The sequence below is a fragment of the Mauremys reevesii genome, linkage group 6 (assembly GCF_016161935.1).
Source record: "Mauremys reevesii isolate NIE-2019 linkage group 6, ASM1616193v1, whole genome shotgun sequence".
Taxonomy (NCBI): domain Eukaryota; kingdom Metazoa; phylum Chordata; order Testudines; family Geoemydidae; genus Mauremys; species Mauremys reevesii.
Window position 1 is genome coordinate 87,404,003 of NC_052628.1, and position 26,205 is coordinate 87,430,207.

General features: G+C 41.4%; 1 protein-coding gene across 6 annotated transcripts in view; it reads right to left on the reverse strand.

Moving 5' to 3' along the window:
• The window catches only part of JAK2 (Janus kinase 2), a 135,943-nt gene that overhangs the window by 62,067 nt on the left and 47,671 nt on the right, over nt 1–26,205 (reverse strand). For all 6 annotated transcript variants that reach the window (XM_039544437.1, XM_039544439.1, XM_039544438.1 and 3 more), the window contains one exon: nt 16,461–16,706. In XM_039544437.1, the coding sequence (XP_039400371.1) occupies nt 16,461–16,680 (220 nt within the window). In that variant the 5' untranslated portion in view covers nt 16,681–16,706. The remainder of the gene's footprint in view (nt 1–16,460; nt 16,707–26,205) is intronic.

The window sequence follows — 26,205 nt, forward strand, 5'->3', positions numbered from 1 at the left end:
GAAAGAGAAAAAAAACAGAAGATTTATCAGTATGGAGTTTTATGAAAAAATGGTTTAGATGAACATGCATGCAATTCAAAATATGAGTTTGAAGATGAAGATCAACATGATAGACCACATCGTGTTATTTCATAGGAAGAACTCTCTTGAACTTAAGGATGACTGTAGTTATAGGCTTGGCATACCACAAAGATTCATAGATTCCAAGGCAAGAAGGGACTACGGTGATCATCTAGTCTGACCTCCTGTATAACATAGACCACAGAACTTCCCCAAAATAATTCCTAGAGGATATAGTTTAGAAAAACGTCCAATCTTGATTTTAAAATTGCCAGTGATGGAGAATCCAATACAAACCTTGACAAATTGTTCCAATGGTTAATTACTCTCACTGTTAAAAATTTACACCTTATTTCTAGTCTGAATTTGTCTAGCTTCAATTTCCAGCCATTGGATCATGTTATACCTTTCTTTGCTAGACTAAAGAATCCATTATTAAGTATCTATTCCCCTTGCAGATACGGACAATCATCAGTCACTCCTTAACCTTCTCTTTGTTAAACTAAATAGATTGAGCTCCTTTAGTCTGTCACTATAAGGCATTTTTCCTAATCCTTTAATCCAGGGGTTCTCAAACTGGGGGTCATGACCCCTCATGGGGTTGCACGGTTATTATATAGGGGGTCATGAGCTGTCAGCCACCACCCACAAAACCTGCTTTGCCTCCCTAATAGTGTTAAATATAAAAAATGTGTTTTTAATTTATGGGAGGGGGGGTGTCACACTTATAGGTTTGCTGTGTGAATGGGGACACCAATACAGAAGTTGGAGAACCACTGCTTTAATCATACTTGTGGCTTTTCTCTGAGCCCTCTCTAATTTATCAACAGCCTTCTTGAATTGTGGGCACCAGAACTGGACACAGCTGCAGTTACATCAGTGCCAAATGCAGAGGTAAAATAACCTCTACTCCTACTTGGGAGTCCCTTGTTTATGCATCCCAGCAGAGGTGTCATGCCCCCCCCCCCAGATTTCTGCCAGGATTTTCTGGATTGGCTCCCTCCCTGTGCAGCAGCTCCTGGGGAGCTGGCAGCAGGGAGAGGCAGCTGCAAACAACTGGGAACTTTAGGGAGAGGCCACTGAGGGTAAGGGGAGGAGTATGCTAGGGAGGGGTAGGCATGACTCAAGCTGTTGGGGTGGAGGCGAACCTTTAAATTGTGCCCCCCCCCCCGCCACTATCAGCAGGTACTAGTCATGTCTGCATCCCAGGATCTCATTAGCTCTTTTGGCCACAGTGTCACACTGGGAGCTCATGTTCTGCTGATTATCCACCACAAATCTCAAATCTTTTTCAGAGTCGCTGTTTCCCAGGAGAGTGTCCTCCAACCTGTAAGTATGGCCTGCACTGTGTGTGTCCTGTCCACATCCCCTTTCCTCCAGCAACTTCTGTTTCATTGGAAGCAAGGATGGTGAGTGTTGTAAGAACCTTTAAGTTGTCTCCACCCCACTGGAGGATCACTTTTATACCAGGAGGATACTCCCTGGGACAGACTGGACGAATTTAGGGCTAGATTATTAACTTAGTGTGGTGGAAAGCTGTTGCAACATGCCAGTGGACCTGGTCCAAGATGTTTCACTAGGTTCTGTCAAAGTAAACAGAGTGGAAGCCAAGATGTGCAGTGCCAAGTATAAAAGTAAAACACCCATGAGGTGTACTGGAATTGAGTCACTGACATCAGAGTCAATGACAATTGTACACAGTCTAGACATAAAAAATGGAACTCAAAGCCCTTTGTACATGATTCCCACCTTGCCTAAGTGACAACAGTAAATATCAGGAGGAGCAGGGCATTCAGTAATCATCTCAGACAACTGAGTAAAAAACAAATGCAATGATATTCAGTGATTTTTTTTCTCTTTTGTTTAAGATTGCACTTCCATGTCTGAACACCTACAAACATTTTCTAATAAATATAAAAACATGTTTTTATTTGTTGAAATAATTCACACAATCAATGAAACTGAACAACAACAATCCATATTTTACTGAAATTAACTTTGAAGGAGTTTGAAGGAACCCTGTATATCTAAACACATCATTTATTTTAGTGGTAAATTACAATACTAACTGGAGCTAGCTGGAAAATGGTTTATAGATTAAAGTTTTCATTTTGGGGGTTTTGGTTTTCCAATGAAACAATGGAAAGCAGACACTTGATGTGAAAATTTCAGTTTAGTTGAAACCCGATTTTCCATTGAAGAAAGTTTTCACAGAATATCTTCTACCAGCTCAAAGAGACATCTCACAAGAGATTACAATACTGTTGTATGTCGATAAAATTATTGAACACCTAAATTGATCTCCTTACAGAATTATAAAGGTCTAGCTATACAGCTGTGCCTAATAATGTTAAAAAGTTTCTCAGGAATCTATTGACTACGGAATTCAAGGATGAAGCTGCATAGGTGCTGACTCCGTGGGTGCTCCAAGGCTGCAGCACAATGGGAAAAAAAAACAGTGGGTGCTGAGCCCCGTGGGTCAGCGCTTCTCCCTCCTCTTAGCGCCTCCCCATCCGCCGGCAGCCCCGCTGATCAGCGCCTCCCCACCCACCAGAGATAAGCTGTTCTGCAGCACTGGTGGGGGAGAAGAGGAGGCAGGGGGGGTGGGGTGGAAAGAGGTGGGGGGGTGGGGAGGCATAGCTACTCATGGGCCACAGCCCACCCACTTAGGATCCAACCAGGCCCACCCAATTTGGGACCGGAGCCCTCCGAATCCGCAGGCTGGGGCTCCCGACCCTGGCTTTGTGTCTGTCTGCTCAGTCCACTTGCATCCCTCTCCTGCCAGCGCTGCATGCTGCTGCCCCCATCTCCAGCCCTGCGCCTGGAGTGTACCTCGTGGGGGCAGAGCTAGAGCTGGGGCCAAAGACCAGGGCAGCAGTGTGTGGCGCCGGCAGGAGAGGGATGCAGCTGGACACCAAGCTGGGGTTGGGAGGGGCGGGCGGAGCTCAAGCCCCGGCAGGTCCCCGTCTTCCCCATGGGCATGTTCCACAGCCTGTGCACCCCGGGCAGCCTCATCTTCGGGTGTCTGCTTAGCGGTAAGGGCTGGTTGGATTGGGTGGGGAGAGGCGGGGCGGGGTGGCGGTTTGGAGGAAGGGGTGGAGTCTGGGGCAGAGTATGGGTCAAGCACCCCTCAGCAACTCGGTAAGTCGGCTCTTATGTGAAGCTGGGAGACTTGAGAACTGAATGCTCTTGTGAGCAACCATGCTCAGTTTCCTGCATACTGAGAATCTCTAACAAACGTGGCTGACACCAGAAATTGGGCCTTCTGATTACCTTTGGCATAAGAACATAACATAAGAACATCCATACTGAGTCAGACCAATGGTCCATCTAGCCCATTATCCTGTCTTCCAAAAGTGGCAAAAGAGATTAAATGTTAGATCAAGGTTTATGAAAGGAAGACCATGACCATAAAGACGGGGGGGGGGGGGGGGGGAAGGGGGGCAGTTAAGTGCAAACCTAGGGCCAGATTTTCAAAGCCACAGTTTCACATGCACCCTACTCCCAATACACACACGCACAAAATTACGCCTCTGAAAATCTACCCTCCTGGAACAAAGGTGTACTCATCTTTCCATGGCGACCTTTGGATGTGACCTGCCAAGTGTTTTTTTCCCCCTAGTTGATCTTGTGCTTTTTTTTTTTTTTTTTTTTTTTGCTTCTTTATGATGTATAAAAGACCTGAAAGGTTTTTAAAAACATTTTCTGCTTTTGTTATTTGTTTTGTTTTTTATTTGTTTTTTAAACTTTAGCAATATCAGCAATATCAACTCTGGCCTTCCCTGACTTTACTGGAGGACTTCCTGGATATCTCAGAACCTGATCACTGTAAGCTCTCACAGCTGAGTGGAATGGACAGAGGTACTGAATCTTTAACAAAGACATCCCTTTCCCAAAATGTTCATCATTAAGATTATTATTTTAAAATTAAAATTAAATAACACAAACAGCAAGTATCAGAGGAGTAGCCGTGTTTGTTGCTTTTTACAGATCCAGACTAAGAGTCCTGGGGTACCTTATAGACTAACAGACATATTGGAGCATAAGCTTTCGTGGGTGAATACCCACTTCGTCAGACGCATCTGATGAAGTGGGTATTCACCCACGAAAGCTTATTCTCCAATATGTCTGTTAGTCTATAAGGTGCCACAGGATTCTTTGTTGCTTTTTACAAACAACAAGAGTCTCAGCCACTTATGCTCAGACTGGAAAAAATCTTGATTTTTCTAAATGAAATAGCTGGAAAAGGACCTTCATTTGCTGAACAGGAGACAATTTCCTGTTCACATCCTGTTGATGTTTAATTTATGCCTGGGAAAGCTATGAGCTGGTTCTCAGACTGAGGAGCTGCAATTACCATGATTTATGACTAGGCCTGACAAACAGGAAACAGATTCTTCTAAAAGTGCTTTGTTAACTTTGCTCCCAATATGGAGCTGCTACCTAACAATGGGGGTGGCATGGAGGGTGGCCATTGCAGCTTGGTGTCAGATACCTATCTGGAGGTCAAGGGAAAAGGGGCTGGGATGAAAGCTAAAATATCATAGGCATGAGTCATAATGATAAAGGAAACGGGATGGTTCAAATAAAGAGGAGGAAAGGTAACCGGAGTAGTAGGTAAAGCTTATACAAACAGAATAGGAGAGAGAAAAATAAGCAAATAAGTTAGGCACAGGTTAAAAAACAAAAGAAACTTTAGTTAGGGGCTATCAAGCACAACACACAAGAGTTAAAAGGAAACTAAGCAAAGATTTGTGCACAAAAGGGGAAATTAAGGTGTGGGGAGGAAATTGCATGTGGCGTCTCTCCCTCCTCTGTACAAATGTCTGGTTAGATTCAACTCTTCAGGGCACATCTAAAGTATATGGTGCTACAAAAACAACAAAGATTCATTTACATTTCTGATGTGGTTAATCAACTCTTTATATGTGATAGCAATAACTTGCTGAGCAAATGTGATTTGCTCTTGAGTCCTCATTGATTTGAAGCTGTTGCAGAACAGCATCTGTCCCTACACACAGGTACAAGGCTTACAACAAAAAGTGTACAGTAAAGCTGTCTAGCTCACAAGAGGAATCCAATGGGAAAAATCATCTAACACTTGCTTGGATTGCAGCCAGCAAAATCTGCAAGAGCTGCCAGCCCTTACAGATGATTTTCAAGAAATGAAAGTTATGGACATACAGGAAAATACAGAGATGGCAAACATTGTGTAATGTCACCAAAGAAAAACCAAAACTAAACTAAAAAGCCCCAAAGAATAACCCAGCACTATTTAGTAATAAATGCATTATGTCACAGAATGAAACGTAAAGAACTGAGTGGAAGCTTCATGGTTCAATAAGCATATTTGACCAATTATGAATTTGAGAAATAAATCAAACTGTTACAACATTTTACAGAGTTCCACATTAATCTATCCTATCTAATCAAATTCAGTCTCTTGCCAATATATGAAATGCGGGCTGCAGCCATTCTACAGATCAGGGAAAGGTCTGATATAAAAAGAAAGAACTGATATACAAAATGTATACTTATATGATACCTTTTACTTCAAAGTACTTTATACATTTTACAAGACACACGCCTCTGTATTTAATCCTGGGGGAAACTCTGCCCAATGCAGATTTTTGCAGAAATTAACGGTGTGCGTGCAGAATTTCCTTTCCCTCACAGAAATGGGCTGCAGTGCTGCTAGCTGCCACTTGACTTGGCAGAGCCCAGCTTGCACAGAGAAGACATTGCTGGGGAGAAAGAGGGAGCTAGACAGTTCCTGGCAGATGCAGTTCCCAGAGTGCCCTGAGGGAATGCAGGAAACTCTGTGTAAGTCTGGGTCCGAGCATCAGGCTCTTTCTCCCTCTGGATCCCTGGGCTCTGGGGAAGGGGGGATGGCGTGCAGGTATCTTGGCTAGGGGGCCCCCACAGTTGGGCTCTGGGGGATGAGGGGTTCAGGTATATTGGCTGGGGGGGCCCTGCAGGTGGGCTCAGCGGGGAGTTGTGGGTGTCTGGTCCCTTGACTGAGCTCTGGGGAAGAAAGGGGGCAGAGAAACTGGAACTGGGTTGTCATAGGCATTTCTTTAACTCTCTACTCCCAGGGGAGGGAGGGAGGGAGGGTGTGTATTGTTACAGACATACTTGCTGACAGGTATTTTTAAATAAATTACCAAAATAATTGAAACTAGCATGATTATGTAGTGTTATTTTGACAAATAAAATTTGCAGAATTTCAGAATATTGTGCACAGAAATTTTTTTGCACAGATTTTTAATTTTTTTGGTGCAGAATGCTGTGTCTACAATGCATAAATGAAGTGCGTTAGAAAATGTGTTAACTCATGTTGTAATTAACATGTTAAACAGCATTGAGCATGTAGCGTAGACAAAGAGTCACATTTAAAAAATGTGTTAGCTGGTTGTGGTTAACTCAACAACAAGAATAGCATTTTATATTTTAAAAGCTCTGCATGAACATTAATCCATTATCACAGCAAACTGTCAGGTAAATTATCTTAATCATGGCAGACCTTTCACCCACTAGATGGAATACTGCCCTGATCCCTTTCCTGAATAAACCCTCTTTCACTCTCATCTTCCAGCCTTTACATTCATTTACCTCTAAGGCTAACTAGATTCTTGCAATGTGTCCAGTGTTCCTTTTTCTGGCCAGTGAAATGTTTTTGGGGTTTTTTGTTAGCTTCCCCTGAACATTTAGTCATGGTGTGCCCTACTTGTTAGAGGTACAGAACTGTCAAGGTAATATTCAACTGACTGTAGACTAATCCATGCCCTGTTTATCTCAAATGCAGTAGGGATCAGGAAAAGCTCTCACCCCAAAGACGCTGACTGGCAGATAGTACCAATACCATTCCTGAGTTGTATGATAAGAAACACACCCTCCCAACTTTCCTGGTTCGCATCTATAGTAATGTGAATTCAGGCTACTTACTATTGTCTGAACTGATTAGATCATACTTCTTCAGCTAGAATATGGAACTCTTCATTGAATCATGGTAAGAAAGGATAATAATAGAGGAGCTGCAGCTATTTTTTAATCTGAAAAATTAATACACTATACAATATGTAGATGAGCCCATGAAAATCCTCCCTTTCTTAGACAATGCTGGCAAGGTCTGCAATATAGTTATGCCACAGGCCTTACAACTTAACAACTCTCTGTCATCTTGTTGCTTGTCCAGGTAAAATTAGAATAGCCATTCTTCCCAAAGGAAAATTCTTTAAAATGGAACTTCCAGCTCATTTGCAAGTCGGATGCGGAAAATTCAAATTCCACCCAGGAGCCTTTCAAGATGAGGTCAAAAAATACCACAGCCAACAAATTCAGTGTGTCTCCTTGCTCAAAATAGCAGGGACAATTAGCAACTGTGGCAACAAGTAACTGGGGTCCATTGGAAAAGTTTTTTTATGAGTGTTCAATCTCCATTTCCAGTTATGACAGTTAAATCCTGAAGTCCTGACTCAAGGGAAGGACTATTCAGAAGAAAGCTCTGGCCAGCTAAAAGAATGCACACAGATGTCTATCAAAAATCACATATGCAAGTGATGCCAAATTTGTTCTATAAAAAGCACTGAGAGCAAAATAGAGAGTAAATTTATAGCAGGAAAAATACAAGAGACTTTGCCTGGCAGCTACTTAACCTTTTTGCAGCTGTAGTTAAGATTTCTAAGCACATTAATGTATTTTGCAGTTTCCACAGGCAGGCCCTTCAGAGCTACTAGTTCCGTACCATTTATTGTTAATTTCTTACCAGGTTCTGAGAGAACATGGAATAAAACAAATCCCTTGGAGGTAAAAATGTAAGCAGTTAGTTATCTGTTTTACCTTTTTTAAAAAAAGTATTAACATATTATTGAAATATGACTGACAAATACTCATTTGATTAGTACAATGCAAAAACCTCTTCACTTTCAGTTATCTACATGGTAAAGACTATTTACATAGGTTATATCAGGGGTAGGCAACCTGTGGCATGCGTGCCAGCTGATTTTCAGTGGCACTCACACTGCCTGGGTCCTGGCCACCGGTCCAGGGGGGCTCTGCATTTTAATTTAATTTTAAATGAAGCTTCTTAAACATTTTAAAAACCTTATTTACCTTACATACAGCAATAGTTTAGTTATATTATAGACTTACAGAAAGAAACCTTCTAAAAACATTAAAATGTATTACTGGCACACAAAACCTTAAATTACAGTGAATAAATGAAGACTCGGCACACCACTTCTGAAAGGTTGCTGACCCCGGGTTATATTCTTCTAGGCAATATTTTGTATTTGTTTATTAGTCCTATAATTCAACCAAAGGAAGAATCAACATATTAGTCTTTAAACAAACACACACTTGAGGTGAAAGAGGATTTATTCAGGAAAGTGAGATGGGCAGTATTCCATCCAGTGGGTGAAAGGTCAGACTAAAAACACCTAAAAGAAAAATTCTAGATCCTTAAAATTAACCTGATGCATGAATTGTCCAACAGAGGCAGTCTGTAATTCTAGAAATACACTCAAGAGAACCATTTCTAAAAATCTGTCTGATGATGAAAAATGTTAAGTCCATTTATAGGGAAATGCACTGCATTATCTGAATCAGAACTTGTAAAACAAAGAAAACATTAGTTATTACAAATCATCAGCAATGAATGCATTAGTAAAATCCAGGGTTACTGTAGATTAAGAATAATCACCTTTCACTTATAGAAACAAACACATTTTAAATTGAAATAACCTTGAGATTTTTCTGATCATTTGTATCCAATTTGCATACCAACACCACAATTCAATTCATGCTCTCTTTATTCCCAACTGCCAATTTTTATAACCAGACCTCTGTCACTCTTTGTTTTTTTGGGGGTGTTTGTTTTGTTTTATATTTACAATTTGGGGAGAGTAAACTTAGGACTTGATATAGCACTGGCACAGGAAAGCAATTTGTAAAACAAACATTCACACACAGCTCTGCACCTCAGTCCTGCCTTGCAACATCTATGCTAGTCCAGTCCTGGAGCTCTTTTTAAACAATGAACACCAATTGTGTTAACTGTGTTAACTGTGCTTAGCTGGGTAATTGTTTTATAAAAGAGACAAATGCCCACCAGAAACTAAACAGCTTAGAAAATTTATTTCATTTGAGAAAGAACTGAATTTTGGTGAACCAGGGGAAAAAAGCTCTCAGATGCTAAGGTTATGGGTTTGGCATAAAACGAACAAAAAAATCTAGATATATTAGATATAGAATTAAGAAGTCCTACCCAATGTACAACTAGCATTCTTCCACATTTTCCACCTTTTTCCACTGTCAACTAGTTCTACTTATAGTATATTCCTTCTTTTCCAAGGCAAATTGGGATCTAAGATTTAGCCTTCTACTTTTATCTTAATCATCTGTTCAATCACAGTTTATATACCGGTACAATATAACTGGTCCCTGGCATAATTATCCATTTATTTTCTGATTATGATTTTATATATATATATATATATATATATATATATATATATATATATATATATATATAAAAATCAGAAAAATCTCAAGTTTATTTCAATATATATCTATATATCTACACAAAAACCACACACACACACACCTGAAAATAGATCACACTGTTGGTCTAATGTTCTTTATATGCAAGTTTAAACAGCTCCTTGGTTAGTTCAAGAGGAGCACATTAGATCATCCCTCTTTCAGATTAACCAATTTAAAATACCAACAGGAAATTACGCTTCCATGCTTCCTGTAAAATGACATCATAAAACTGCAGAATCTGGAATAGACCTCCACTAAAAAGTCTAGAAATATTTTTTCAGGTATAGCAGTGACTTTTTCCCCCCTTGATGTGTGACAGCAACAAATTACTAAAAATGCATATAAATCCTCAATAATTTTTTTCTACTGCTAATACTGAAAGTACTGTAATTATTATTTTTCATTCAGGGTAGAAAGTTGTATTTCCAAATTGGTGTTGAGATATTTATATGGGAAACTCTTCGAACCACATTGGAAAAGGGTTATATTTGCTATACCTTACCAGAAACATAACTACAAGATACTAAAAATCGACAAAGTGTCCTGTGGCACCTTATAGACTAACAGACGTGCCACAGGACTCTTTGCTGCTTTTACAGATCCAGATTAACACAGCTACCCCTCTGATACTTGGCACCATACAAGATACTAAGTTTCTGTTTTAAATATGCTGAATTTGTTTTTTGTCGCTGTACTGGCATTCAGCTTCAGACCAATATTTATATGGCAAACGCATGTCATGTACAACAGACTTAAAGCCAAGTCAGTGCAGACTGGAAAAGCTTTCAATTGTTTGAGCAGTGTAAATAGCCCAAGACAAGATTATCTCTTTGCCTATTGATCGCAAAACCACTTGGCACAAATATTAAGTATTCATCTTTATTTTCATGTAGCTGGAATTGCTACCAAAATAGGTCTTAGAGTTACACAAACCACAGATAATTTTTTTTTTAAATAATTACTGGGTGCATTATACTTCAGCCAATTTTACTTCTCCACCAGTGTATTTTGGTGTCTTGGTTACAGGGCTAACTATACCTCTCTCTCTCTGAGAGCACCCCCTCAGCTGTAAGGCACTGTGCCTTCACGGCTGCAGTGGAATAAGTCTCCCCACTCTTTGACTGGCCCCTAGGCTATCCTACCCAGGGTATCAACCAGTCCTATCCAGCAGGTCTGAGTTCAGACACATGCCGCGGTCCTTGCCTTCAGGAGTCTGTCCCCAGTGGTCACAGTGACAACAAAGCCTTCTTAAAACAAATGTCTTCTTTATTTTGCAGTAAAAACAAAGCAGAAAAGGATTATTATTTTTTAAAAACCCAACAAACTATTCTACACACTTGGCCATTTTACCTAAAGGCTTACAATCACCTGACGGTAATCCAAGCAAGCCTAAATTTCTCCAGACACCCCAGCAGGTGCCTGTGTCTTAGACTGGTTTTCCACCAAAGAACTCCCCAATCTCTTGAGAGAGTGATCCTTTTCAAACTCCTACAATCCTTTTGTTCTTCTGGGTTTCCAGGCTTTGGCCCTTCTTGCCAAAACAAACTTTGTAAGATGGCTGGAGCTAGGAAGCACAATCTTCAAAACTAATAGTTTGGGTGTCGTCTCTTAACAACCCTTAGTGCTCCCCTAAAGATGGCCGAGCGCTGGGCTACACTGACAGCACTGCAGCTGCGCCACTGTAGCACTTAGTGAAGACGCTACCCATGCCAATGGGAGAGCTTCTCCCATTTTTGTAGGTACTCCACCTCCCCAAAAAGCGAGAGTTTCTCCCGTCAACATAGTGCTGTCTACTCCAGGGGTTAGGTCGATAGAACTATGTTGCTCGGGTGTGGATTTCCACACCCAAAGCGGTATGGTTATACCAACATAAATTGGTTGTGTGGATCACGCTTTAGTTTGAGCCATTGTTTTCCCTCTGCTTGTTTTTCTTGACAGCTCCCTATTTTGCCAAACCAACAGATTCAGCTAGTAAACATTCCAATAACCAGGTTAGCATACAGTATTCATAAACTATTACAGGGCAACTAGCACAGGGCAATCCAACATTAAGCAACATTAATGTAGGAATATAAAACTACATTGCTTACTTGAAAACTGAACATCATGAAATGCAAGTTACTATTGGAAAACATTTATACTTAGACAATTAATGATATTAATCAGAAAAATTCCCCTTTGGCCTTTGAATGGAAATCTCATAATTTGGGTTTAATATTCCAACAAATATTTTTTAGATCAACAAATTGCCCTACATTCCTTAAATGAAATTAGAGCTGGCAACAGTGGAGGTTTATTACACCCTACAACAGACTGAACAGCTTGAAGGAACAATTAAAAAAAATATGTACTTTTTTACTCCATGTACTATACTTTCAGTTTGTGTTCCTGACAGGTCACTTCATAGGTACAAAGATACAAAGCCTAAACTTTTCATTACACAGATATATCCATTCACTATTGGAACAGCAATGAAAAAACCTGACACAGATTCATGGCAAATGTCTAGAAGAGAAAGGAGTTCACCACTGTAAATGTTATTTGAGAGTACTGCCTTTGTAGAGTCACACTCTTGCAAAGTATACGCGCTCAACACAAGTTACCTAGCAAAGCAGCACCCCAGACCGAGTGCCCCCTTGTGGATCCAAACATTCACAACAATGTTACCAAAGGGACCAAGCCCCAACCACCTTCTGTCCACTAATTCACAGAAAACTATCAATTACACATTTCTGTGAGAAACGCATTGCATAAGCATGCTATGAAAGCTGCCTTAGATCTAGTGGAATGAACTCTAATTTCCTCACATTTACAGGGATACCAACTAAGCTACAACAACTTAATACAAAGCCTTACCCATTTTAAAAGTCTCTGTACTGAAGGTGATTTCCATCCCTAGACTTAGCACCAAAAGTTAGGAATAACCTAAATATCTTTTGTCCAAACTACTCAAAACTCCCTTAAATATTAAGTTCATGTAACCTAGTTTCCTCAGGTAATACATATAGCTTTGGGGAAAGATGGCATTTTTATAGTCTACTATAAATGAAAGTCAGTAAAAATTGGGGTAAGGATATAAGAAAATATGTTTAAACCCAAGGAGATGACACTGAATGATGATTGTTAACTCACAATGCAGTGTCCAAGGATTGTAGGACCTAAAGTACAGCATGTGAAATCAACCTCTTGTTCCACAACCCCTAATAAAACCTAGTTATAATAGATCTGAATTAAAGACACCATTCCATTATCTAATTATCATTTCTTTTTTGGATTTAAATTAGACCTTATGAGAGCAACATTTTTTGCTGTTTAATTTCTGTTTAGTTCATGTAGAGGTGCAGACTCATCCCTGCGGCACCTCCTGCTGGTGACTTCCGGGAATTAGCTCGTTCCAGCTCTGGAGCGCCCTCTGCAGGCCAGTGATCCACCTGTCCTTTGGCCCCCATGTCCCTTCCTGGACCCTGGTGCCCCTTTAACTGGGGTGCTGCCCCCTAGCAGTACCCCACCAATCTGGGTCTCCCCTCCCTGGGGAATCCCCGACCCACTATCCCCACCTCACCTCAGTCTTGGCTACTGCCAGTCTTGGTCAGTGCACCTGACCAACCAGATTGCTTTCTATGATGAGATAACTGGCTATGTGGATATGGGGAAAGCGGTAGATGTGATAGAGCTTGACTTTAGCAAAGCTTTTGATACGGTCTCCCATAGTATTCTTGTCAGCAAGTTAAAAAAGTATGGACTGGATGAATGGACTATAAGGTGGATAGAAAGCTGGCTAGATTCGGGCTCAAGAGGTAGAGATCAACGGCTCAATGTCTAGTTGACAGCTGGTATCAAGCGGAGGGCCCCAGGGGTCGGTTTTGTTCAATATCTTTATCAATGATCTGGATGATGGGATTAATTGCACCCTCAGCAAGTTTGCAAATGACACTAGGCTGGGGGGAGAGGTAGATACGCTGGAGGGTAGGGATAGGGTCCAGAGTGACCTAGACAAAATGGAGGATTGGGCCAAAAGAAATCTGATGAGGTTCAACAAGAACAAGTGTAGAGTCCTGCACTTAGGAAGGAAGAATCCCATGCACCACTACAGGCTGGGGACCGACTGGCTAAGCAGCAGTTCTGCAGAAAAGGACCTAGGGGTTACAGTGGATGAGAAGCTGGATATGAGTCAGCAGTGTGCCCTTGTTGCCAAGAAGGCCCACAGCATATTGGGCTGTATTAGTAGGAGCATTGCCAGCAGATTGAGGGAAGTGATTATTCCGCTCTATTCAGCACTGGTGAGGTAACCTCTGGAGTACTGCATCCAGTTTTGGTCCCCCCACTACAGAATGGATGTGGACAAATTGGAGGGAGTCCAGCGGAGGGCAACAAAAATGATTAGGGAGCTGGGGCACATGACTTACGAGGAGCAGCTGAGGGAACTGGGGTTATTTAGTCTGCAGAAGAGAAGGGGAGGGGATTTGATAGCTGTTTTCAGCTACCTGAAGGGGGATTCCAAAGAGGATGGAGCTCGGCTGTTCTCAGTGGTAGCAGATGACAGAACAAGGAGCAATGGTCTCAAATTGCAGTGGGGAAGGTCTAGATTGGATATTAGGAAACACTATTTCACTAGGAGGGTGGTGAAGCACTGAAATGGGTTACCTAGGGAAGTGGTGGAATCTCCATCCTTAGAGATTTTTTAAGGCCCAGCTTGACAAAGCCTTGGCTGGGATGACTTATTTGTTGTTGGTCCTGCTTTGAGCAGGGGATTGGACTAGATGACCTCCTGAGGTCTCTTCCAACCTTAATATTCTAATAATCCCTTTCTTGTGTGTAAATATGTAATATCTACTCTCTCTCAAAAGGTTTCATAACAACCCACGGTCCTGGCTGATGATTCTCTTCCCATTAAAAAGGGTTTATTTCTCTATGGCCCAAAGTGAGCTATTTTTTATTTACTGCTTGCCATATTTACCCATTACGGCCATGGTCCTGTAAACATATATGCATGCAAGTAAATTCACATACATAAACAGTCCCACTGTACTTAATGGAACTATTCACATTTGCAAAGTTATCATACATATAAGTGTTAGCAAGCTCAGGATAAAGACCATAGGTCATTATAACAGCTATTTCTAACTACAGCTGGTCAGAACTTTTTGACAATTTCATAGAAATATGCGTATTTTGTCAGAGCTGAAAACTTTCAGAGAGACATATTAGTTTGGATGACATTATTGTCAAGAAAGATTTTGAGATCCCACATTCGCTGGTAACTTCTGACATAAGAGAAAATCATTGAATCATAGGACTAGAAGGGACCTCTTGAGGTCATCTAGTCCGGTCCCCTGCACTCATGGCAGGACTAAGTATTATCTAGACCATCCCTGACACGTGTTTGTCTAACCTGCTCTTAAAAATCTCCAAAGATGGAGATTCCCCAACTTCCCTAGGCAATTTATTCCAGTGCTTAACCACTCTGACAGTTAGGAAGTTTTTCCTAATGTCCAACCTAAACCTCCCTTGCTGCAATTTAAGCCCATTGCTTCTTGTCCTATCCTCAGAGGTTAAGAACAACAAATTTTTTCCCTTCTCCTTGTAACAACCTTTTATGTACTTGAAAACTGTTATCATAACCCCTCTCAGTCTTCTCTTTTCCAGACTAAATAACCCCAGTTTTTTCAATCTTCCCTCATAGATTATGTTTTCCAGACCTTTCATCGTTGTTGCTCTTCTCTGGACTTTCTCCAATTTGTCCACCTCTTTCCTGAAATGTGGCACCCCGAACTGGACACAATATTCCAGTTGAAACCTAATCAGCGCGGAGTAGAGTGGAAGAATTACTTCTCATTTCTTGCTTACAACACTCCGGCTAATACATCCCAGAATGATGTTTGCTTTTTTTTGCAGCAGTGATACAGTGAGAGACAAATTGAAAAGCTGTCAATCTAAAAACCACCATTCTGACACAAATTTCATTTCATAAAAACATCTGAAAGGTTTTGTTTTCATTTCCATGTGGAACAAAAACAAATTTCAAAATGTTAACATTACTGCAAGAGAGAATTATTGTCCTCCAGATAGGCTAGAAATACAGCTAAATTCCCTGTAAGCCGTGCGGCCACGCAGCAGCCTATTTAGCACCGCACAAGTGCTCAGTGAACCCACCGCGGTTGGAGACCTGCCGGGGGAGGGGCACCCCTCCCCCGGGCCCCAATCTGCCCCAGCCGGGGTGCACCTCTGCTGGCGCTGACTCTGCTGCAGTCCAGGATGCCCCTCCCATGGCACGAACCCAGCCCAAGCCAAGACCTGCTGGGGTAGGGGAAGGGGCGCCTATCCTGCAGCCCCAGCCCAAGCCCTACAGCTGCTGCTGCTGCAGGGAGAGAGAGCTGGGGGAAGTCCTTTCTCTCCACCGTAGTCCTGGAGCCCCCGCCCACACCCCTGCACCCAACCCTCTGCCCCAGACCCACCCCAGAGCCCGCACCCCCAGCCAGAACCCTCACACCGCTGCACCCCAACCCTCTGCCACAGCCCTGAGCCCCCTCACACATCACCTCCATATTGGTGAATATGACAAAAATCATCGGGGTGCTTTGCAGGGCTGGTATAAACAGCTCTGTTGATAAATCCTTCCTTAATAGTTAAAGTTTTGAATGGCTAATGTGGACGTAATTACTATTAATCAGTAAATAATGACTTCACATAGCAGAGAAGGGTCAGAAACAAACAAACAAAAACATTGTTCTATACATGCACGAGTTATAGCATAATACATTTTAGTCAGGAACCGTGTGCACTATATTAAACTAATGTTGCATGAAGCTGAAACAAGATCATGCTGTCACTAGGAAAACCATCATATATATTCTTACCGCAAGCTTTACAAGCAGTAGCACAAATCTCTTCTGCAATATATTCACCAGCTGGAAACTGAAGATAATCTCCTTCGGTCTTCTCCGGGGAATGATAAAGGTAAACCTGAAACACTGGCTCTGTCTGCTTGGGAGCATTTGCATTCCCAAGGATGTCACCATTTTGGTGGACAGTAGAAGTTGCTGTTCCTTCCATCTCTGTCATTGTAAGGCAGGCCATCTTTTCATTATGTTTAGAGCATTTGTCTAAAAAGAAAAAAACAAAAACTCGAAGTTTATTTGCTGGCTTTAAAAAGCCAGGAAAACTGAAAGAGCTACACAAGATCTGGTATCTCCCATATTTACATGGCAATAATTCGTAAACTTGTTACAATTTCCTACATAAATATATAGATTAAAAAAAAAACTGGGATGCTTTTCACTGGTAATGTCAACTTTTTGAAGCACAGGAGCCTTGAATTATAGTACTGAATTAGGACTGCATAATTTCTCAGAAAGTTTAGCAAAAAGTGAGTTCCTCTACAATTTACAATGCAGTTCTACTCTGAAAAGTGCCTGTGTGGGAAAAACAAAAAGGCTTTGTAATGTTCCATCATTATTGCCTCTCAATGAATTCCAAAACAAATATGTTCATTTTACAAGAATATCAGGCTTCTTAATTGTCAGCCCTACAAACTCAGAGCTTCTGCAGGCCAAATTAGTCCCTCTGTTACACCTGTGCAACCCTATTATCCCCTCAGTGACAGGTCAGAGGTTGAACTGATGATGTGTAAGAAGGAATATCAACCAGGTCACACACTGGCCAATTCAGAAAAGAATTCCTGTTCAGTTGTGTTTTAGCATAATCTAAACATAATCTAAAACAGTTGTGTTTTAGCATAATCTAAACAATCTAAAACAGTTAAATTTCTTCTGTAAGAGAAAGCTTAGAATACAATTTTAATTAGAAAAACTTCAGTTTTCAGCAAATGCGTCTATTCTCCTAGCATTTCCTGAAGTGACAATTTATTATAAAATACATGACAGGAAATAAAGGTAAAAACAAAGTCTAGGACTGTACGAACTAGACTCAAATATTATGCCAATATTTTAAGAAGGAGCTCCATCAAACATTCTGCTCCGGGATCAATCACATGTACCAGTGTGCATGTGCTCACAGAGAAGACCAGCGAAGAAATTGTTTTCCCATTTATACAAAAATGCTCTCTCATAACCATAACTAAGGATGAAGAGAAAATGACTTGGCACATAACCTAATATATTATATGATATGCTCTTTAATGCTAAAACTGAAACTGAAAAAATAAACTGAGAACAATGACAGTATAGCACACTGTCCAACTAATATAATTTGAAGGTGGGTGGGATGGGTTATAGGGGAGGCAATGTAAATATTTTGGAACTATATATCATTTGGTGCAATCTACTCCCTTCAACAAAAAGTTTGTTCTTCTGTAGTATTTTTTTTATCACTCAGGACTAAGTCATCTCTCACAGGAATAGTTTAGCTGGATCCAGAGGGGGTGAACTCCATCAGAAGCAGTGAAATCACTCAAAACCTCTCAATTTGGTGATGGAATTTTTAAAATGCACCCAAGAGCACATGACTGGCTAGGCTAAGACTGTCTTTGTTCTCATATGACACCATCATGAATTTTTCAGTATAATCAAAACTTATAATAAAGAAAGATATTGGTAAAACCCTCTAAAGTTTGCTTATATAAAAGCACTTGGTCTCATTCAGCACTTGCTTTTTGTTACAAAGAATATTTAAAACGAAATGTTGAATCATAAAAATGTACCGTACAAGTAGTAGATTTTTAACAATATTTTGTTGTGTAATTAACAAGAAGCTATTGTTTTACTAGAAGTCAAGTCTGGAGACATGCATTAAATTGTCACAAAGTGCAACCTATTTATTTTCTTAGACTTGATGAACTATATTTTTGTTTCATAAAAGAATCTTCTGAAATGCTACTCTTTGATTATGCATTCAGACCAAAATTCCTTCTCTCTATTGCTTGAGATTTTTCAATGTACGATCAAATTGCTATTTAAAATGTTGATTTCCACCCATTTACAATGTGATCTGATTTAATATACCTATAAAAGTACTGCAAAACATATTTCTTCTTTAATGCAGTAGGTTAATTAACATGGGCAAAAGACCGTTTTGATGACAATTCTGAAATAAGGTCTACAACACAAAGAAATCAGAGATCGCTTTTATTATTTTAAAATAAAACTAGTACACAGAGTCAGTATTTCACAGCAACTGTAGGTTGTTTCCCTAGGTGCAAGTGTAATCCACTGTGGGTTATGCATCCCCCAATCTGTGTCTGATCAATAGAGCATACCGGACTGTTAAAACTCTGACCTACGGAGCCTGGCTCTTTAGCTCAAACTGTAGACACTTGTGCTTTTTTCAGCCTGGAGTTTCCCGGTTCTGTTCCTGGTGTGTCAGACAAGACAGTGGCTGTCACACAAGGAGTGGTACTAATATGTAAGTGTTCAAGTAGAAACTGCCACATTCATTTTAGGCACACAAGGAAGCCATTTTTCCTAAAATGAAAACTACCTGATGTGTATCCACCTATAGCACCATGCCAAAAGCCTTTCAAAGGCATAAAGGTTGCAGTTTTTGTTAACGTGTCTGTCTGTCATTGCTTTCTGTAGCATGGCAGTTTCTCCTACTAAACTTTACCAAAGTAGTTTTAATCTGCTGATGAAATCTGGAGCCCTCCCTTCATTGCAACAATAATTCCTTTAAATAGTACTACTTTAGTAGAGAAACTCAGGCGTCTGTCCAAAATAAACATTGACTTCCTCTTCTCTGAGTTGTCAGGTCCTTCCATGTTAATCACTTTACAAAAAATAGCATTGTTTCCATTTAATATCCTCTTTCAGTTATGCAAAAAACTGAAAACTTCACAGTTGTAACAAAAGTAGATGAAAACAATTCCAGAGGTGTGATTTTTACATTGATGGTGCCTCTTAAATTATGGTATTTTCTAGTTTCAACTCTTCTATTAACCTGAAATCAGAGGTGCAAGTAAGCCGGGACACAGCCGACTGAACCGGCAGCGCCAGCAGTCAGAGCCCGGGCCCTTTAAATCGCCAGAGCCCTGGGGTAGTGGCGGCCGGGAGCCCTGGGCTCTTTAAATCACTGCCAGAGCCCCGAGGTAGCGCTAGCAGCAGTGGTGGCCAGGAGCCTTGGACCCTTTAAATCGCCGCCAGAGGCCCAATGGTGTGGGCTGGGCAGCACTAAAGGGCTGGCTGGCTGGTGGGCAGAGTCTGGCTCCAGCCCGTCCCTTCCACCTGAGGCCCCATCCCGCCCCCCAACCTTGCTCAGGACCTCGGTTGCTCTGCATACAAGTAAGTCTCTAAACTTACTTTCACGCCTGCCTGAAATGCATATGAAGCAACCAGGTGAAAGCAAATACTACAGTCTCTCTGAATCAGTTTATTCATCAGAAAGTCTGTTCAGGCCCCAATCCTGCAAACACATGAAAGCATACACCAGCAGTCCTATTGAAGTCAACTGGACTATCCTTGCATATAAGTGTTTGGAGGATCAGGGCCTGAAAGTGCCATTCATATTAATTAAATTGTTTACATCTGTATTTTGTCTGCTCATTTTACAGCTGATTCACCAACTCCGTTACCTTCATTCCTAGCTCTATTTTAAAAGCTGTTTATTTGCATAATCCCAAACAAATGAGATTATTAGCCTACCACCAAATTTTAAAAAGTGACCTGGCAAGAAATTTTCATTGCTCCTGTCATAAACAGTTAGTTAAGGGTTAAGGTTTTTGTCTACCTGTAAAGGGTTAACAAGCAGTACCTGTGGACACCTGACCAGAGGACCAATGAGGGACAAGATTATTTTCAAATCCGTGTGGAGGGAAGTTTTTTTTCCCCCTGTTCTTTGTTTCCTTGGAGAGTCTCTCTTGGGAATTGAGAGTCCAGACATCTTAATCAAGTCCTCCCAGGTTTCTGCAATAAATTCTTCTATTCAAGCTAGTGAGTATTAGCAAGGAACTAGTATTCTTATACTTTTATTTCTGTATTTGCAATTCTGTGTTTTGTTATAGAATTTCTTTAAGTCTGTACTGTATTGCTTTTACTGAGAAAGAAAGGAGGGGGAATTCTCTCCAGAGATTGATAAGTTTAGACCCTGTATTGTTTCATCTTGGTTACAGAGACAGTGACTTTCTTTTATTCTTTAATAAATTCTTTTCTTTTCTTTGGACTTGGTTAATTTCTTCTCTTGTGGAGATTCAAGGAAAGGGGAGGGGGAGGTGAGTCCCTCTTTGTGTTGAGTCAAGGATTTGACGTGTATATCTCTCCAGAGTGGCTAGAAGAGAGGGAGGGGGGAAGTGGGCTGCTTCCCTGTGTGTAGAGATTCAGGGACATTGAATCTGTGTTCCCCAGGGAAAGCTGGGGGAACAGGCAGTGTCAGACACTTAGAAAACTGACTGGTGGCAGCTTTTACTAGATCTAAACTAGGATTTTAGTTTAGAGGGAAACCAGTGCAGGTCCCCATTTTAGAACCCAACAGCTCTAAGTGGGGGTGAGACCTATGACAGCTCCATTTTTTAGTTGACCAAAAGCCCAAGTTACATTTTAAGCATCCCAATATTACTAGCAATTTGGGAGGGAGGGGCGACATTAACTTCCCTTCTGGTAAAACAGATTTGCTTTGACTGCAGTCTTTAAATGTGTGAAAAATACAGAAATTCTTAAAAATCACATGGTGGCAATTAGTCTCTCTTTTGTAAATTATATTATATGGTGCTATCATATTACAGCTAGAATTGACTTTTCCACTCTGGTACCTTCCATTATTGTGCAAATACTAGAGCCCTTCATGGATACAAAATGTGTATCCATGGATGCAGATATCCGCAGAGCTCTACAAGGAACTGCAGCAGTGACAGCAGCAGCATGTTGGGCTGCCACTTGCAGGAGCCATCACCCAGCCCGGGCAGCTCCTCTGGCATGACTGTTCCACGCACTCCCCCTCCCCCGGTCCCTGCAGCTCACATGCTCCTGGACAGGAGTCCCTTTCACACAGCAGTGTGCGTCTCCCGCCCAGTAGCTCCGTGGATATCTGCTTTAGATCTGCGGATATAAATTTTGTATCCACGCAGGGCTTTACAAATACTCCGCTGTCAAAGTGGAGCATGCCGATCTGAATGTAACATTTGCCATGTAACCAAAACTTAGCAAAATTCAGAAACAGAATGGACATTTATATAGGGATTACAAGAATACCCAGAGTTACAATAGTTACAGCTAACCAATGTTGGAAGAGACAGTTAAACTCATGATTCAGGGCTTAAACCAATCTCTAACTACTTGGGAGCAGGCGGTTTCTCACGCTTCCTCTGAAGCATCCGGCGCTGGCCACTACCGGAGACAGGTTACTGGACTAGACGGACTCTGGGTCTGTTCCGGTGTGGCAATACCTATGATCCTAACCAGAATGATATTTGGCTGCAAGCATTTGATGGACCAGAGCTGTCATTATTTGATCATCCCAAAGAATATTACTATCTATGTGCACCCACCATATGACCAGCACGCGCGCACACACACACACACACAATATTCCTCTTCTACACTTCATCAGGGCTGATTTTAGTTGCCACCTGGATGTTAGATTGGAATGGTTCACCTGTTTGTCCATACTCATGCAAGGAAGAAACTGGTTATTTAGAAGACAATGTCATTTCTATTCACTTTCAGCAGAGCCAACAGTAGGCTTAATGCCTGTATATTTAAAGGAGTGAGAAAGGAAAATAATTTACAGTTGGGGAAACCCTGGATTCTGATGAACTTCCAGGTATACAAACAATTCTCATATGAACTAACTACTCTCTTACTGGTCACGTTACATCATGCTTTCCAACAAAAAACCATCATCATTACATCAGCCTCTAAATGAAGCCACTATTACTACTCTGAGTAATCACAAAAGGGATTTCTCTAACTGTGCATTTTACAAGCCTCAGTGCTCTGCTGAACTCAGACCTAAAAATCCTTGCTAAAATGCTTGTGCTGACTCTTCAGTGCACTTCACCAGGCAAGCACAAAGAGGATGGAAAGGGAGCTTAAACAGCCAGCTGGGGATTCTACTTGCATGTTTCTGGGAGACAAAGTCAGCAGAACTGGCTCTATTTATGCCATCTTCTCCTCCCCATCCCACCCCAGGTGGTGCACAACTGGAATATGCAGCACTCTGGTGATCACAAGCTAACAGGAAGGCCCATCGCACAGTCCTCAGGCATCTCTGATTTGTGCCATGGGCTAAGCTAGCCCTATAATGCCCCCTTGATAGAAGGGACAGAAAGCTGTCTCTGCCCGCTCCATTCCAGGTATGCCAAGCTCTGCCATGGTGCACATGAAGATCTGCCCTCTTGCCTACAGAATAGCACAAGTAGTTTCTAGTCTGACTTAAGGCTACAATCAGGATTGTGTCTGCTAATTCAAATATAAAAAATCCTTACCCATTCTTCAAAACATATTCTATGTTACACAGGGATTTGAGATTAAAGAATTTGTTTTAGAGATGACATGACAAGGGAAAACAATGCATCTTTTTTTGCTTCTTTGCAATGCATAAGTATAAAGGCTTTTTTAAAGTGTGGGAATTTAGGTCTTTTCTTTCCTGCTTTAAACGAAAGTCTCCATAGACTACAGGAGATTTAGTAGGATTATAACATTAGATAAACCATATACGTGAAATCCAATTAATTTAGAGGGGCATACATTTTTAGTCAGATATTTAAAACTATGTTTTTCTTTTGTTTTTGTCAACATCTATTCAGCTCGAATGCCCAACAAATAACTAAAAGAAGAGATCAGGGTCAGGATTCAGTATCACACCATTTCAACTAACGGTGAAGAACACTCCCTACCCACATCACGGAGGCCCCTCCCCAATGAGACTTCAAGCAAAACAAGGATTACAAGGTTTGACATTCCTGACAGTTATAAAGTAAAATATGAGCACGGAAACAAAAATAAAAACATCTTACAGACCTGTATTTCATAAAATACAAACTAAAGAAGAAAAAAAAAGAAAAACCTCCCATTTTTTCCCCCTTCTGAGGTCATCATTAACTGATGTAGAAAAAGCATTTGACCATCTGGATCATTTGCCTTTGATATATCTTCAACAACCGAATGGTGAACACACATACTTTGGAGACTCAACATTCCAACATTCTCTTACTTGCAGTACCTTTTACCACTTGAAAAAACGGCGTACAAAACACAAGCAACACCAGGGGATTCCTTTTAATGAGTTCATCACAAGACATCACAAGTATGTCATGTACTCATTGTGCTGCTCATGTTTTTCTGTATTTGTCAGAAAGTAAATATCTGTATTTTACATTAGATGTTTGCCACATTATCACAAATATTTATTTGAATAATTTTTTTTTAAAAGAAAGAAAGATGGTTGGACAGAATTACTGGAAGAGAGGAAAAACAGAAGAAAAAGCATTTAAAATAAAAAACATATCAATACACTTTACATGTAGTATGTTCTGACGACCAAAATATTCATTCACATTTCAATTTACACCAAAAACTCCCTTTGCTACATTTGGAAGGTTAACATCACAGGCCCTGTAGTGTGTAGGATTAGAATAGGACATTGCAGTCAAGTCTATACTGGCCTTTTTTGCATAATACTTTTGCAGTCTTCTGTAGCATCCACTTTGGGATAGTCTTACTCCTGAGGGAGACACGGAGTGTAGCCAGTGATTAGATAAACATTAAAGTCTTGTGTAGCAATACAAATTGTTCATCAAAAGTGCAACATTTCCTCTTGCAACCTATTGCTCCTCCCCTTCCTCCAGGCAGAGTGAGTAAGACCGAGCAAACAAAAGGGAGAACAGAGGGAAGTGGGGGCTGGAGGGAACAGAGAGGCAGAGCTCAGAAAGAGAAATTTCTGCAGCCTTTTGCTTCTGATGGCCCTACAGCCAGATCTCTCTCCTCTGAGAGGGGGGAAAAAGGAAAAGGTTGGGTACGGTTCCATAGCACAAATTACCTGCTGTGTCTATCTATTTCGTTGTTCCAGTCCAGAGAAGATTTGCCTGGCCTCCTAAGGGGAAGGAATCCGTTGCTTAGACAAGCTTTAATTCCTGTCCTCGCAGATGAAGTTTGCTACTTAGTGTTAAAATGTTCCTGCCTCAAATGTCTGCTTCAGAGACCTCCAAATAACCTCTACTACATCTACTTTTGTGAGTATCCCTAGGGAACTGCCCTGTAACCATTGTCCAGTAAATCATTTACGCTCTCATTCAAAGCCCAGTGATGTCAACAGGAGTCCAAGTTTCCATCAACTTCAATGAGTGTTGGATCAGACCTTGTAGTACAGGGGTGGGCAAACTTTTTGGCCTGAAAGCCACATCTGAGAATAGAAATTGTATGGTGGACCATGAATGCTCACAAAATTGGGATGGGGGTGTGGGCTGTAGTTGGGGCTGCAGGCTCTGGGGTGGGGCCAGAAATGAGGAGTTCAGGATGCGGGAGGAGGCTTCGGGCTGGGATGGGGGAGTGCAAGCTCCGGCTGGGGGTGCGGGCTCTGGGATGGGGCTAGAGATGAGGGGTTTGGGGTGCAGGAGGGTGCTGTGGTCTAGGATCAACGGGGTTTGAGGGCGGGAGGGGGATCGGGGCACAAGGGGAGGCTCAGGGGTGCAGGCTCCAGGCAGCACTTACCTCAAGCGGCTCCCGGAAGCAGAGGCATGGCCCTTTTCCGTCTCCTATGCGGAGTTGTGGCCAGGCGGCTCTGCACACTGCCCCGGCCGCAGGCACTGCCCTTGCAGCTCCCATTGGAGCACCGGAGGGGGCCATTGGAGTGTGGCCATTGGAGCACGTAGGAGCCGGAGGGGGGCCATGCCGCTGCATCCAGAAGCCACGTGGAGTGGCCCCCGACCCTCCTCCACAGCTGGAGCGCCACATGTCCTCTGGAATGGTGGCCGAAGCATGAAGGGGCATACGAATGTTTAGCATATCTGGCACGAAAATACCTTGCAATGCAGCTACAAAAGTGCCATGCAAATGCCTGTTCCCACTTTCTGGTGACATTGTAAATAAGAAGAGGGCAGCAATATCGCCTGTAAATGTAAACAGACTTGTTTGTCTTAGCGATTGGTTGAACAAGAAGTAGGACTGAGTGGACTTGTAGGCTCTGAAGTTTTACATTGTTTTGTTTCTGAGTGCAGTTATGTAACAATAACAAAAATATACATTTTTAAGTTGCACTTTCATGACAAAGATTGCACTACAGTACTTCTATGAGGTTAATTGAAAAACACTATTTCTCTTATTTTTACAGTGCAAATATTTGTAATAAAAATGTACACTGATATCAATTACAACACAGAATACAGTATATATGAATGTAGAAAAACGTCCAAAATATTGAATAAATTTCAATTGGTATTCTATTGTTTAACAGTATGATTAAAACGGATTAATTTTTTGAGCTAACTGCGATTAATCGACAGCCCTAGTCTTTAACCTACATGAGTGAATATGGTAGTCACATGCAGTTTTTATGTGGAGAATGCAACAGAATCTACACAAGCCTTTTGCAACAGCTCATAAACCTATATTCAAGGAAACAGTTAAGTATCAAAGAGGTAGCCATGTTAGTCTGGATCTGTAAAAAGCAACAAAGAGTCCTGTGGCACCTTACAGACTAACAGACGTACTGGAGCATAAA